The 15,727-nt window shown below is 37.1% G+C and overlaps 1 protein-coding gene across 5 annotated transcripts in view; it reads left to right on the top strand.

Annotated features, from left to right (window-relative positions):
- LOC123690877 (phosphatase and actin regulator 1) overlaps window positions 1-14,620 on the top strand; it is a 37,967-nt gene extending 23,347 nt beyond the window's left edge. For 3 of the 5 annotated variants that reach the window (XM_045634983.1, XM_045634988.1, XM_045634984.1), the window contains 9 exons: window positions 5,580-5,687; window positions 6,968-7,198; window positions 8,220-8,430; window positions 8,775-8,807; window positions 10,561-10,794; window positions 13,077-13,204; window positions 13,355-13,494; window positions 13,843-13,979; window positions 14,468-14,620. In XM_045634983.1, the coding sequence (XP_045490939.1) occupies window positions 5,580-5,687; window positions 6,968-7,198; window positions 8,220-8,430; window positions 8,775-8,807; window positions 10,561-10,794; window positions 13,077-13,204; window positions 13,355-13,494; window positions 13,843-13,979; window positions 14,468-14,483 (1,238 nt within the window). In that variant the 3' untranslated portion in view covers window positions 14,484-14,620. The remainder of the gene's footprint in view (window positions 1-5,579; window positions 5,688-6,967; window positions 7,199-8,219; window positions 8,431-8,774; window positions 8,808-10,560; window positions 10,795-13,076; window positions 13,205-13,354; window positions 13,495-13,842; window positions 13,980-14,467) is intronic. The other 2 variants (XM_045634987.1, XM_045634985.1) reach the window with 2 other exon arrangements.
- The last annotated feature ends 1,107 nt before the right edge of the window (window positions 14,621-15,727 follow it).

Raw genomic sequence — 15,727 nt, 5'->3', positions numbered from 1 at the left:
CACTATTAATTCAATGAAAACTCACTAAATGTAAGATGAACATGTACAAGAAATATGTTATTTAGCGCAATAGTGCTATGTCCGCAATGAGTGTCACTAGTAAAAATAATAAATATACTTAAACAATTAATGCAATTTTATACTGTTAATATCTAACTATACTTCGATATCACTACAATAATCTAATTGAAACTCACGCATATTTCTTTAGCGTTTTTCAATGTAGAGTACAATAATTTTATCTGCGACACTGCATGCTTCTCAACTTGCATGCATAGTACTGGCGTGAATATATGACGTGAATATTATTGGAGTTAATCATTATTGCACTTGGATCCTGACGTCACAGTATGGGTGCAGATGTGGGAGTAGATATCGTTACGCGTGGGAGGATGACGCTTATTCCTGGCTGTGTTTACAATTATTATTATTCATATTGCACATGTAGTTGCGCTCATAACTGTATCGAAGTTACAGTTTCACACATATCAAGAATATTAATTGTACGCCAAGAATAATTGTTGCATGAATGGATATCCCGAAATAAGTGCACGCTAATTTGTTTGCTTCGTTTTAATACATTTGCCCTTTTTCATATAGATTGCATGAAATTGGGTTAAGTAATTTTAAAGATGAGTAGAATATTTAAATTATGGATTGTTTATGTAAATTGTAAACACTCGATGTAACTTAAGCTGTAGTCATATCCAATGATATTTATTACCTTTTTCATATGAACCCCGTATAGAACCCGAAATTGCATCTCATTCGCGTGATATTGTCAAAAATATTTAATCTTCCGTACAGGTGCCGGAAGGCTAATCATTTGCCATTTTTTTTTGTTAAAACCAGTCGTTATAAATTATAACATTGGTTAAATATTATATATCTTTCAATTTTTAATAATACTATAACTGCGGGTGCAACCTTGTATTTGTACAGAACATAAAATAAGGCCAGTCGTATAAAGTCTAAGAATTTCAGTTAACTCCGTAAAGAAATGCGTGGAATGTTGCTAATTTCGTATGGCACAGTCGACGCACATGTACAGACAATAAGATAAAATGGTAAAGAGGAATAACGGCGCGTGATTTAGTCTTTATGTCGACCGTACCGCGATGCTCTTTGAATATCCTACAAAGTTTCTCAAGGACGAAATCCGGGTCATTGATCTAAGCACATGCTCATAAATTCAACACTGAAAGGAATAATCGTATAACGACCGGCTACTTAAAAACTTTTGCCGGTTTAATAATAAACTTTTCAGAAATATTCTATTATAAATTTCATTTCCTTATAAGCATTATGCGCCATATTTATCGTTTAGTTTAGATTGGTCGAACAGGAAAAAAGATTCATTTCCTATTCCCATTTTTTTATTGAAGAAACGAAGATGAAGAGTCGACCGCGAGAGAGTTAAGTGTCGTTTGTAAGGCTTGAATCGGGTATTAAGTTCATATACAAGTGAATACAGGTCACTGAACTCTGATAAGCATACCGTTGCTAGTTTTTTTTGGTTCGCGTTAACACAAGCGCGAGATGAATGGCGTTAAATTAAAAATGCAAAACAAAGCTCGGCGACGCGTGGGCGGTTAGAGCGCGCAGGGCGGGCGGCGATCGAAGAGCGCGCGCGGAGCCGTGCTAGCAGCGAGGACGGGGAGGGCGCGGGGTAACGATCCGCCGTCGGCCGCAGTCTTCCAGCCGTGAGCGCGACGCGAGCATGAGCGACGTCGGGACGCTCGCCGCCATGGATGCCTTCGCGGGCGGCGCGAGGCGGAGGCCTACGCGCCTGCCGCCGCCGCCCCCGTTCGTTCCGCCGCCGCCGCCGCAGCGGCACGACCACTACTACGTGCGCCGCAAGTCCCCCGTGCCCAGACACTCCTCTAACCTCACGCTCTTCGCGCGCACCAATGGTACCCATCACCTTCACCACGATGCACGTATGCACCACTGCTGCACTCGGCTCTTCATTCGAATCTCACTAGTGAATATTTACCTGTAGCTCTTCAAACTTATTTAATGTCACTTCTATGCTTTAGAATAGACTCTTTTCGTTACTTTAGAAAATATTATTTGCTCGAGCATCTAGACCATGTTTACATTCAGAAAATAATCCACAAAATTACTCTCTCCTTTTTATTATGCATTACTTCATTGTCATTTTCTTTTATGACCTAAAGATAATTTATACCTCGATTTTATTCAATGTTTCAATATTTAATAATAATGAATATTTTTTTTTTTAATTTGATTAAGTAGAACATGACTAACATTGTGTTTTGAATAATTAGTTGAAATAATTATTTAATAATATTATATTGTACCTCTCTGTGATTCTCGTATACTAAAATAAGATATTCATGTTCAGAACCTCGGGCGTGAGGCCCACCCACACCCTCACCGCATATACCTTTCAAAACTTTAGCTTCGTGTTGGTATCATAAATTCTCATTCACCGTTCGTTCAACTAGCTTCGTATGCCATTTAATATTGAAAGCCTTTTTAATACATTGCAAAGTTGCAAAAGCTCTCACGAAACTTGAAATCGAGACGCGGTTTATAATAGAATTATTTATTTCTTATAAGTTATAAGGTATTTGGTAGACAAATAACAAGCAAAAGAGACTCTAATTGACCTCGTAAAACTATTTGCGACGTACCCATACTTACGAGGTGTGCCGTCTATACAAAACACGCAATACGCCATTATAAATGCACACTCGACTCAAATACATTCCATACCCATTATTCATCAAAATATCTTTTCTAATCGATCTATGCTCAAGTCAATTAACGCACTATTATAAAATATGTATCCTCAGTAGATATATCACTTATGATTTGATAAAATAGAGCTACATTTTTTACAGAATCATTTCGATTATTATTCATTTTAAAATAATTATTTAAAAAGTATGATATTACTACATTGCAAACGTATTTTAATTTAACGGGTACGATATGAATGTTCACTTTGAGAACATAATTAAAATTCAAGCAGAGGCTGTACAAAGGACATAGTTGAGCGAAATAATTCAGGGAATGTTGGGTATATACTGGCGTGAGGGCCGCCGGTCGCGGCCACTGCGCCCTTGACCCAGCACCGAGCTTCCGACTCTGCCTCTGCTGCTCTCGATATAAACGCTCTATTAATGCCTTTTGTTGTCACTACAATAACCTAGAATAACGTTTTGATGTTCTTATTGTAGTGTGCTTATTTAAAAGCGCAATATTAATATCGTGGAGAACAATAGCATTTATAATGTCTCATTTTCTAAATGTCTTTTAACAACGGCTAAACAATGACTCTGAATATGAGTTTTTTTCTTTTTAAATGAACATTTACCTCTTGTTAAGAAATGATGCCTAGATAAACGACGGTGATGTGGGACGTGTCACTGCCCATTTAGAGGACGGCGATGAAAGATACAAAACATAAAAATAGAGAATTTTGTTTTGTTTAAAACATATTCGTTGTTTTAATAAAATCCAGGGTAGATACTTTGAGTTTATGATAATTAAATATATAGATAAAACCATGTAAAAAGTATTCAAATTAATATAAACAAATAAGTGTGAATTTTTGGTGAATATTACAAAATTAAATGACAACTCGGAGCCGTTCGAGTCGGGCTACGCCCACATACCCTTCGTCACAGCATCTTTTAACATCGTTGGATAAATTCCACGCGTGGACAGTGTCGACCTAGTTATGTCTATTTGGTTTTAATTTAAAATTATATATTTTTTAAGTGTCAATAATACTTTTTTTGAGAAATTGATCAATTAGTACATTATTTTAAAACGTATTAATTGATCATTCAAAGTGTAAATTCATAACAGCTTTAAATAGTAAATTCACAAACCACGAAAATAGAAACGAACGAAAAAATGTCTAGTATTTAGTAGGCGAAAATGTATAGTAAGAGTATCAATGCGTGCTAACTGCTAACAGTATTGTAATACACATTATTATGTAAATTTGATCACATCGATTGGTGTGGCGACGAGTTAAACGAGTACGGTGTGAGCACATTAGCAAGATGTGTACTCTTGACATTGTTTGTATCTATTGCTGGATGAGATTTGCTAGCCTATATTTCGTGCCATTGGCATATTTCAGTAATTACGTCACGGTTACTCGTTTGTTTGTGGCCTTCGGAGTTGATGTATTGACATTGATGTTTTCGTTTCCTGATCTTCGAGAAAGTTTTTGTGATATTCATCCAATAAAGTTGTTAATGATCTTCTAACTTTTGCTTCGTTTCCTGTTTCAATGTTGCAATAAAAAAAAAGTTATCTACCTTATTGGTTCTAAGCGACAATTTTACAATTAGTAGGATTTCAAATAATGTATGCACTTAGTTAAAAATTGAAAAACGTCCACAATATTTCGACTCTGACCTTTTATCTTTTAAACTGTTTATGATAAACAATGTTAGAATGTCGTACACGAGTCTCGATAGTGTTACATAACGCTGCAGCGTTCGATGTCCTCGGATGAGGGTGGCTTGGCCAAGGGCGGCCGCATCGATCGCAATCGGATCTCAAGTATGCTCTCCCTCTCAGCCTGTAAAACTGCACATCGTTTTATCGCGATCTGCTCAAATGTAGCCAGAAGTGACGACGCTCTCTCCCAGTTATTGATATACTGTATTCAAATACAATATGTTCCGTGTGCTCGGTTCTTTATGGTAACTTCAAGTTAAACAAATCTTGATGATAATGAATGCTTTGACCTTAAACCACTCTCCTCCTTGTTGACCTTTTATATACGATTAGAATAAGTCTGAAGCCCGAAGGTTATACGAGCCTCAAGTATTAATTCACAAATAGCATTTTTATCATGAAGGTGAAATTCATGCAGGAATGTTAGTATTCGTACTGCTAATAAATTCTAGTGTAATGTTTATGTCGACATATTGGTTTATGCAACAAAATATACATAGTGGGTCGCAAAATAGATAAATAACTTGTTGATGCTATTTCATATTGCTCCATACAGCAATGTTAAATCAATCCGCAATGAAGTAGAAAATCTTTTGATTGAAAGTTTTCAAATATGTAGATGATATTGCAAATAAAAATGTATTGAGATAGTTAGGTCATTGTTTAATAATGGATATATGTATAGTTCATATTTATTAAGCAGCTCAATGTCCTGTTTGGAATCCTCCGGATACGAACTGTCGCTACTCAGTCAGGATGCGTCAGTTATTTATAATATTCCAAGCTGTCAAGGTCGCTCCGTGGCGGCGCCAGCAATGAATGAGAGCCGCGTTTTACAACAGAAACCGTCATTTGACTATCGCCTATTCTTAGACACCGTACGATAAACACGTTAACGACGTTCTTCACTCATTCCAGTTGTCGCATGAAGGAGACTATTTTTATATAAAGAAGCGTTTTAAACGTCGCTTAAATGGAATGCCAGTAAGCGCACATGAATATTCGTAAATACAAATACGACTTCTGGCAAACACTCGGAGTATTGCTAACTATTTAGGAAACTCTATAAATAGGACAATAGGAAAACTAGTTGCTTAAAACGAGTTATGTGAAATATTTATTTGTTACAGAACCAAAGAAAGACAAATTGGAAAATGGAGGTGAGCTAGTAAGACCGGAGAGACCAAACTCTCTGACGGCCGGCAAGCTTCCGAGGCGGATATGCTATCAAGGGGACGGTGAGTCATTACTCATTATTACAAGATAATTATTATCTACTCGTTTAAGCAAATCAGTAAGGAATGTACCTGCCTACTTAATGCTGATGCTGGTGATATATAACATGCGTCTTCTTGATATTGAATATGTACTAAGAAAAAATGTTGCCAATAAATTTTACTGAATATCACTTACAAACTACTACAACTTAATTAAAACCAATATTTTTTTGTTAAAGTGAGTGCGATATTACTCTTATACGTCCTTTACTGCCCTAATTACTTTCAAGGTCTAGGAAAAATTCAATTTAGGCCCGGGATTAATGTCTCCTAAGTAAGGTAATAAGCAGTGAGAAATCCTGGCACGTCTCCAAGGTCTCTTAGTAGCGTGAAATAACGTTCTCGAATGTTTTCTTGTTACTTTGTTTTAGTATTGTGTACGTTTACGTATAATATATTTAGTAATGTACCACCTTTGTTGTTAAAAATGACTTACAAAGTACCAACTGAGCACGATTTTTTATAGATTAGTAGGTACTTAATACTTTTACATATGCGAAACTAAAAGAGTAAGTACCTATAATATTATTTTCATTGTTTACTTTAATTATCTCAGGCTTAATAACGCAAATTAAAGCGGTATATTTGTAGGCTAATAATAATTGATCCAGATGTTCGATTCTATGTACTCTACTTTTAAAAATGAAAATGTGCCCACTTAAGATCGAGGATGAAAGTTTTATGAAAAACATGACGCGCTTTACTTTTAAATATTTTATAAAAGTTAGAAATGAGCACAATTTTTGCGAACTGATTTGAGTGGCTTTCATTTTAGGGATTTGGGTTAAACGTTTTTGCGTGGGTTTGAATACTTTAAATTAAAAACAGTAAAGTTGTAATAACGACGAAAAACTTCTAGTACAATTATTCATGAGTCGCTTTGTTAGATTATTTTGTGGAGATTTATGTTATAAATGTAGGTGGATGACAATACATATTTTGACACATAAAAAGTAATCTCGAACAATTTACTCTATACATACAGAATTAAGCTACTAGAAGTACCTACAATCATATTAAAGTAGATTAAATTGATAAAATTGCTTGTGCTATATTTGTCATCTTATGCTATTTTTTGAACAAGCAAGCAATATAGGTACTTTAAAATAAAATTAAATGCAAGCATTTGATTAAAAACTCTACATTACAATTTACATTAAATGCAGCTTTGATAATATATTGTAAAATATATTTTTGGACACCGTTATTGAGACATTACAAGCGCGCACTGTCGTTTCCAGCTGGCTACGGCGGCGGCAGCGACGGCACGGACGGCGGCTCAGAGGAACAGCTGATGCTGTCGGAGCTGCCGGAGCCGCCGATAGCGGTGTCGGAGATCGGGCCGATACCGCCGCCGCCGATGTTCAGCTCGCCGAGCCCCACGCGGCACCATCACTCGCACCACCCGCACCCCGCGCATGCCGGCCATCCCGGACATCCCGGACACCCCGGCACGCACACGCTGTCCGATTGTGAGTATTATATTCACATGGTGTAGTCACATATCAAACACACATATCAAATTTAAAATGAAAATGAGGATGAAGATGAGGATGAGGATGACATATACATTTGTTTTTGTACGATTAACATACGAACGTGCGAACTACGCACTAAGTTTACACGTGTTGGTAAATTACATATAAATTATGCCAATTCAATTAACAACAAAAATCGTAAAAAATTCAATAAACAAGATGATGATTTTGTTCCAGAAGTAGGTAAGTATGTGTTCGTATTGTTGTCGCGTATAATTAAATTAAATAATTAACGAATATTTTTGACCGCACGTTGCACGTTGATAGCACATTGTGAAACTTATTGAATAGATTTAGTTACTTACAGTTATTTAGTATAAGATTAATAATTAGGTAATTAAAAATGAAAAGCAAAATTTAATCCCGTACAAAGATATAATTAGAAAGCTAATTAGATACAAAATTACATTACTAACTAGAACTTGTAAAAAGTACAAAACTTCAATATAATTCTAATATGTATGGAATGATCATAATGTACTATTCGTGTGGTTGAGCATAATGACTAATAATGATGTATTTTGGAATGTTTTACAAGAATGTTTCCGGCCTACTAAGCATAATCGGACTGATTAGATAAAAATTTAGCATTCTTTTTACCTTTCGCTTGATGACTGTCTTAACTTTATCTACTTCCCTTGAGTTTGTTTACGTTTTTACGAATCTATAATCTCTAAAACTCAGCCTGAATATCTTATTTACATTTAGATATTGTTTCATAGTTATTCGTTAAAAACACCTATTTAGTATAGTCTTGGCTTATAAAAATCTATTAATGAAAAAGGAATCTTTTGGTCACTACATCATGCGTGAACACAAGGACCGATTTTGCTAAATCTTCAATTTAAAAGAATTAAGAAGAAGAAGTTTGCCAATTAGCGTGTAAACGTTTGTTGTGTCAGCTATTATTCTTATACAATTAATGAAATGCTATAAATAGACATGTATTCAACAGCGGAAGACGAAGACGAGCAAGAGGAGGACGAGCCGGAGCCGGCGGCGGACACGACGCGCGTGGAGGAGATCCCGCCGAAGGAGCCGATCTTCAACGCGGTGCCGCTCAAGTCCGCGCTCAAGAAGCGGCCCGCGCAGAGCGCCTCGCCCGCGCCCACGCCCATCGCGACCCCGCTCGCGCCTCGACAGGACCACCACCATGCTAGCTTCAAGTCAGTATACTATTTATTATACTCTTATTACGTTAAAATTGAAAATAATTAACCTTAAATATTGTTTAAATGCACATACATTCTTGGTATTTGTATACAATTGGTAGGAAATGAGGCTGTTAAAAGCTAACGCTATGGCTTCACGACGATAACGTAGAAGTGAATGAATGCCCTACATTTTTATTCGACGGCCGCCCGTGATGGATGTATAAATAAATTCAAATTTCGAAACGTGCATTAGATCGATTTATTTGCAATTGTATATCGAAATTGTATTGTATATGTGTGTGATTGGTTGTTTAATTGTGACAATTCGTTTTATTCCATCACTTGGTGGCGCGCAGAAGGCCGCCGCCGAAACCGAGGATCCGTATATGGTAACAGCTCTCTCGTTATGTCAGTGTTGTCGACCATCCCTCACGTACCGACCTCCCGACGGTCCGCTTCGCCTCCGCCATGCATCGTGCATTGCACGCTTCCGACTCATTTGTGACTCGATAATTACTGAATTAACTGAACCGCTCTTGACTGAAGCTTGAAATTGTGCCAACTCCGTCTTGCGTATTGGACAATACTCGCACGGTGCAACTCGAAACTTTTTTTTGGCTCGCGTGTTACAATAAACATAATGTGACGTTTAGACATATGGAATGCAAACTACTTTCAATTGTTGGAATTGTGTTTTCTTTTAATGTAATTTAATGAAAATAGTTAATTCAATATTTAAATAACAATATCATTTTCTATCGTTTTGCATTCACAGTAAGTTTTTGAGTTGCATTGTGTACCTAGACGAAATCCTCTCAGGATAGATCCGGACAATTTTCAAACTTCACCTACAAGTATCACAACACTAACCATCATGCTTATCACCCGTGATATACAGTAACTAATTCACAAAAACTATAGCAATGTACACAACACATACAGCGCATAGGAGCAATAGATATTACGACACAAATTAGTAATCCGACCTAGATAGACGCCAGCGCGAATATGCTATCGTTGTTTGTTTTACAGAGTCCAATAAATGTTGACCAGTCTTGCATGTATGTGTATAAAGCGCAATGCTTTAATTGTGAATGCGATGTCGTAGTTCTTTCAGTAGAATTAAGTTTATACTATAATGGGGATACAATATTGTTCAATATATAAATGTTTCTATGGGATAACTTGCCTATTTTAAGATTAGGATCGCAAAACTTCTGCATGGCAACCACTTCTGTAAATTGACATCTTTGCATAGTATATACCATAAAAATAAATCAGCTATATTTCTTGCCGCTCTTTATTCCTTCTTAGCCAACGGTATCTCCTCATTCTCAGTGTAAAATTCAACTTGTTTGGAAACATATATTGATTAAATAAGGCATAATATCAAACATACAGAACAATTATATTATGAATCTATGTGCGTCTCTTGTCGTATTTTGTAGATTTGTCAATGTTTAAATATAGCACGAATGAATGACTAAATATTAACCAGCACCCTCGACTAAATCTATTTCACTAATTGTCATTGTATTTATTTGTCTGTTTTAAAAATGATGATCTAAACTTTGTATCGACACCGTTCATAAATGAATAATCTTGTAAAATTGATTGTATGTAATGTAGGTATTTATTGACTTAACTGTATTTTATGTGATTGAATGTAATGTGATTGAATGTAGTAATTTGAAATGAAATGAAATGAAATGAATCTATGAATTGTGCTAAATAATATAATTTTTAATATATTTTTTTTAACCTCAATTGTGCTGTGTACACACAATTTGGCTGGCATTTTACCGCAACATGATTGTGATTAAACTTGTGTATAATTAGTCAAAATTGTCAGCTGTGATGTGTACCTATTTAAATAAATAAAAATAAATAAATCCTATTTCCACAAGGATACAATATGAACAAAAATATAATTAATTTTACATAAATCTCACTAATAAAGTCATAAAATTAAAGTACTAAACTTGTAAATACGTATTTTGTATTTATCATAAAAGAATAGGCATTCCACGTCCTAATAAATAAGGTTAAACTGTACAAATGACAAAGTAACCATGCCATACGATCATCAAACGAATATACTCCCAATGTGCAATACAATAAAGTCGAAATTCGGTTGTGCAGTAGCCGGCCGGTGCGCATGGGCAACGCGCTCGAGAACAAGGAGAACGCGCGGCCGTGGGAGGGCGCGGCGGAGTACCGCGGGGAGCGGGGCGAGCGCGGGGAGCGCGGGGAGCGGGGCGAGCGGGGGGACGAGTACGCGAGCGAGTCGGAGCGCGTGGCCGCCAAGCTGGCGCGCAAGGAGAGCCTCAACATCAAGCTGGCGCTGCGCCCCGATAGGCAGGAGCTGATTAACAGGTAATATACGGGAATAAATAGATTTCCGCCCGCGTTTTCAAAAAAAACCCGCATAGTTCCGGTGGGACTTCCGGGATAAAAAGTAGCCTATGTTTTAGCTACCTACATACACAACTTCATTATAATCAGTTCAGAGGTATTTGCATGAAATAATAACAAATATCCATCCATCCACACAAACTTTCGCATTTATAATATTAGTAGAATTTGAAGAACTATGTGTATGAGCGGTTGTTAATGTGTATTGATGGGGATTAGGGAGGCTTTAACATAAACCTGTGTTGTGATTTGAACGACATGATTGCATTGATAGCTAATACTATGGAAATAAAATATATCATAGTAGAAAAGTAATATAATAGTGAGGGTGTAAATGGGATGCAGAGTCTTAACGATAGATGCCCGTACAGTTCTTATTTACATAGTTAAGAGCTTATCAGTGCATGAATGTGGGTTGACATTTAAATTATTAAGTACATATTTACCATAAGATTGGTGACGAGCAATCAGTCGGCGAGTCCATTGGTTATTTAGAGTACGAAATTTAGATATATTAGTTTTATTGTTTGTTAGATTTTGATCTAGCTAGGGCGTAGTTGCAAAAATACGAAATGTTCTGAGTTATTCCACATAGCTATGAGTGCATGACTGGGTGGGCAAAATGATAGATGAGTAGATTTACGTGTGTCGTTGCAACCTTAGGAATGCGGTGCATACAATTAGATTCAGCATTCTATGTGACCAGAACGAAATATGCTCATTAATCAGTAATTTATTCCGAACACACAACGCATAAAGTTAACGTATGGGCTCATGGTAAGGCCAATACTACAATGATTACTCGAGAGAGTTTAAATGCGTGACATAATAGCAAAGTAGGTCTCGTAACTATCATTGCGTGTGTTACAGAAACATTATAACGTGACGATTGACGTATGTAATATATAGAGCATACGGGTCATCGTGAATGTGGGGTGCTTTCGAAAATGTGTGAAATTCACATCTGAGGAGAGTTTTGTTGTGAATCGTTTAGATACATTATGCTAGTATATTCTTTCTATTAAATGTTAGGTAGCATATGCGCATTAATAAAAATAAAGTTTACTCATTCACCAACTCGAAAAGCTCCGTAATATTCAGATTTTAATGTTAAACAGCGTCAAAAAATTGAATTCCTACTTGTATTGCGAGGAAAATCTCTCAAATAAATTAACGGCTGAATGAAATTGCGTTTGACGAGTTCGTAACTTTTTATTTCTCCTGCATCGAGCTCTGCAGTAATTAAAAATAAATACTCCTCTAATCGAAATGTACAAAATATTGTGAAGTTAAAAAATAATCTAGAAAAAAACATACTACGAAATATCAAAGACATTGTTGCGTAGAAAATGAAACTGTAAACATTTGAGTCTGTTGTTGGCACTGTTATGAGTGACAAATCCATATGACTTCGGAGCTGCTATGCACTTTAGTCATTGTTTATTTATATTTCTCTTAAATATAACTAGCTGATAGTCACGATTGGGGAATTGCGCGGAATATTAGCTCCATATTGCAACTTAGTTTTAACTCAATTAAAAAAGAAAACCGAAATATCTGTTGCTTTCTCCAATTTAATAATGTAAGCTTTTATATTGAAGTGAAGCGTTATTGTGTACATCAAATGTAGCTAGAGACTTATAAATGAGTCTATTTTAAAGTGGTTGTAGGTCGCTAATTGATCGTCACTCGCCTCACATAATATAAAGTATATGCTCTACGCGAGCAATGAGCGCTGACAGCTACTGCCTGGGAGTTTTATTTTAGTTCGTATCGTCATACGGGCTCTCCTTTTTTCCAACTTCCTGCTGCTATTTCTTGGCACGAGCATTGTTTGTATTATGCAAGAGACATGAGTAGTACGATAGTATTCGTTGAAAAATTTCAAGTATGATTTGGAAGCGCTTCCGTGACGTACCTGAGCACTGAGTGATCTCCAGTGACGATGGAAATTTCACGTATACAAATTGCCGTAGTTAATTAATTTAAGCGAGTTTAGGTTTCGGATTTTTGGGATTTAGCCAAGAGTTTGTGTTAATCGTACATTATTAACATGTTTTCGGCCTCGAGTGATCTTTGGCAAATTTTATATCGGCGAACGGTCGCCAGTGCGCGTAGATAAGTGGGACGAATTTGTTTTGCCTCTGGTGCAGCGTGACTCTATGTACATTACTAGGTCGATATATTACGTAAATCTTTAAATTATGAGTAATTATAATGTGTTTTGTGTATGATGTACGCAGAAATATTCTGGTGGTGCAGAGTGAACACGAAAGGCAAGAGTCGTGGGAGGCGATAGGGGCGCGCCTTATACGCCGTTTGTCCATGCGGCCCACTGCTGAGGAACTCGTAGAAAGGAACATTCTTAAGAGTAAGCATTCTATTTTTTACTTTAATTTTATGCATATTTCAACGTAGTACGTTTAATAGAGAACTGTCATTAACTGATAATATTATGTTTGGTGTTTATTATTACGTATATTGAATAGAGTAATATGTTAATACGAGTTTTCTTTTATAGGTCAATCGCCAGCCGAGGAGAAAAAACAAAAGGAAGAAAAGAAGCGGTACCTTTTACGCAAGCTCAGTTTTCGACCCACCGTCGATGAGCTCAAGGAAAAGAAAATTATTCGATTCAGCGACTACATTGAAGTCACTCAAGTACGTTTATTTTTAGAGCACAGCGTGCCATTGTTACGGTACTGACCAGTCTCTAGGTTTGGACTTTTACACTTGTGACGATCTATACTGTTACATAAACAAACTAGACCAGGGCCGATAATTTTTGAAACAAAAAATCAAAGTAGGATGAAACCCATTAGAAAAGGAGGGGAATGTGATAGAAATCGAAGGAAAAATAAATTACAGACAATCTGAGTTCGGGAAGTGGGAGGGGGGGAGCTTCTAAGGCTAAACATTGGTTTCTCTTCATTGGTTGATAACTATCATGTTTGTTATCTTTTAACTATTAACTAGCTATCTATTGTATAACACGTGTATATTGTGCAGGCGCACGACTACGACCGGCGCGCGGACAAGCCGTGGACGCGCCTGACGCCGCGCGACAAGGCCGCCATCCGCCGCGAGCTCAACGAGTTCAAGAGCTCCGAGATGGCCGTGCACGAGGACAGCAAGCACCTCACTAGGTGCGTACACTACACACTACACTTGACATTTTTGCACTATACACACTACACCACTTCATACTACACACACTTTACACATTAGCACTAGGCACTACTGCCACTAGACACTTTGATGTTCAATCACCTTTTTTTGATGAAAAAGTTCTGTAGTAAGTTAAGCACAGCTTAAGTACAGCTAGCTTAACTTGAGCTAGCTGTACTTCCTTCATAGAAGTCGAATAGTTGTTGAGATGGTCGCGATGAAATTGAACAAGGAACAATGCCATTGAACTAATTGTGTGATACCTAGTAATAAGATTATCGGATGTACAATTCGCGTCTAAAGCTTCTGAAAAGTTGTAATTTTTTTCATCATTGACATTGTATTTGTGCGAATTATTATAAGAAAAGAAGAAAGATGGTACTATTATCTTCTGCGAATATAAAAACCTCCGTTAGGGATTAATCTAAATCATTGAGGTTTCTAAATGTGATGTATTTGGTCGCAGGTTCCATAGACCATGACGGCTGTGCCTTATCCCCGGAGCGGCGAGAGGAGAGGGAGCGCGCGGCTAGAGGTAGCTCGGGGCGGCTACGGCGGCCACGGGCGGCTGTAGTGGCTACAGCAGCTATGGCTACATGTGCGCCCGCGGCTACGTGCGAGCCCGCGGCTACGTCGGCTACGTGCGAGCCCGCGGCTACGTGCGAGCCCGCGGCTACGGCGGCTACGTGCGAGCCCACGGCTACGGCGGCTACGGCTCAGTGGCTCGAGGCGAGTAGTGGTGGCCGCGACACTTACCTGTGATTCTAATGTATTTATATTGACTTCTTCCCACCTAGGAAGATTCGCATGCAATAAATAAACGCGACGCGACGGTAAAGTGTTGATCATTCTAAACTTACGTTGTGCGATCGTTTAATGTTACGTTTTGTTGTTCGTGAACGTCCCGCGTGTGCGATGCCCGCTTTTAATGAATCATCTATTATTATTATTATATCGTAGATATGTCCAGTACAATTATTATTATTGTAATTTTTTTATATTAAGTTCGCATATCTTAAGCGTACCTATACATTCTTTGAATTGACCTTCGTGAAAGGTTAGTGATACTGGTTATTGTGGTCGAGAGATTCTTGAGTTTATGAAGCTCTGTGAGATTTACGAATTTTTTAGTTCAAATGTGAGATGATCCATCGTAGGGAATTATGTAGAAATGTGATGTTTGTTACGCTAGCTTTTACCTACGTAGTCATTATGCTAGATTCGAGTGTAATATTTATTTCTTGATTCACAGCCGTTTTTGGTCACAATTGATTTGTATAAATTTGGTCGATACGTATGGTTCTGACGAGCTTTCTTAAATAGAGGCGGTTAAAGAGCTCACTTGACGCTTGTGCCACTACTGCCATACACTTCCGTTAGGATTATAGACACTATAAAAATATAAAAATGTTTGCCAAATATAAACAAAATTCAAGATGTCCAAATGTTCACGTATTTATTCAACCCGAGAGCTCAAATATGGATATTTACTTCGTAAAAATTAATTGATAATATTAGAAAATTTTCCAAGGTAGCGCTCACGGACTCATAGTTTTAAAATGTAAATTAAATACGATCAAAAAGTAGTTTCACGTTATGGGCAATTCTGTATTAAATACTTTTTCGAGATTGTTGTTATTCGGTTTTGTTGTGTTGTAATGAGTTGTTTTCACGATTTAAATTCGTACCAAGAATGTTAATTATAATAATACATTATAAAGAATTG

The sequence above is a fragment of the Colias croceus genome, chromosome 4 (assembly GCF_905220415.1).
Source record: "Colias croceus chromosome 4, ilColCroc2.1".
NCBI classification, from domain to species: domain Eukaryota; kingdom Metazoa; phylum Arthropoda; class Insecta; order Lepidoptera; family Pieridae; genus Colias; species Colias croceus.
The sequence above is the reverse complement of the archived record's forward strand: the minus strand, read 5'-3'. Positions and strand labels throughout refer to the sequence as shown.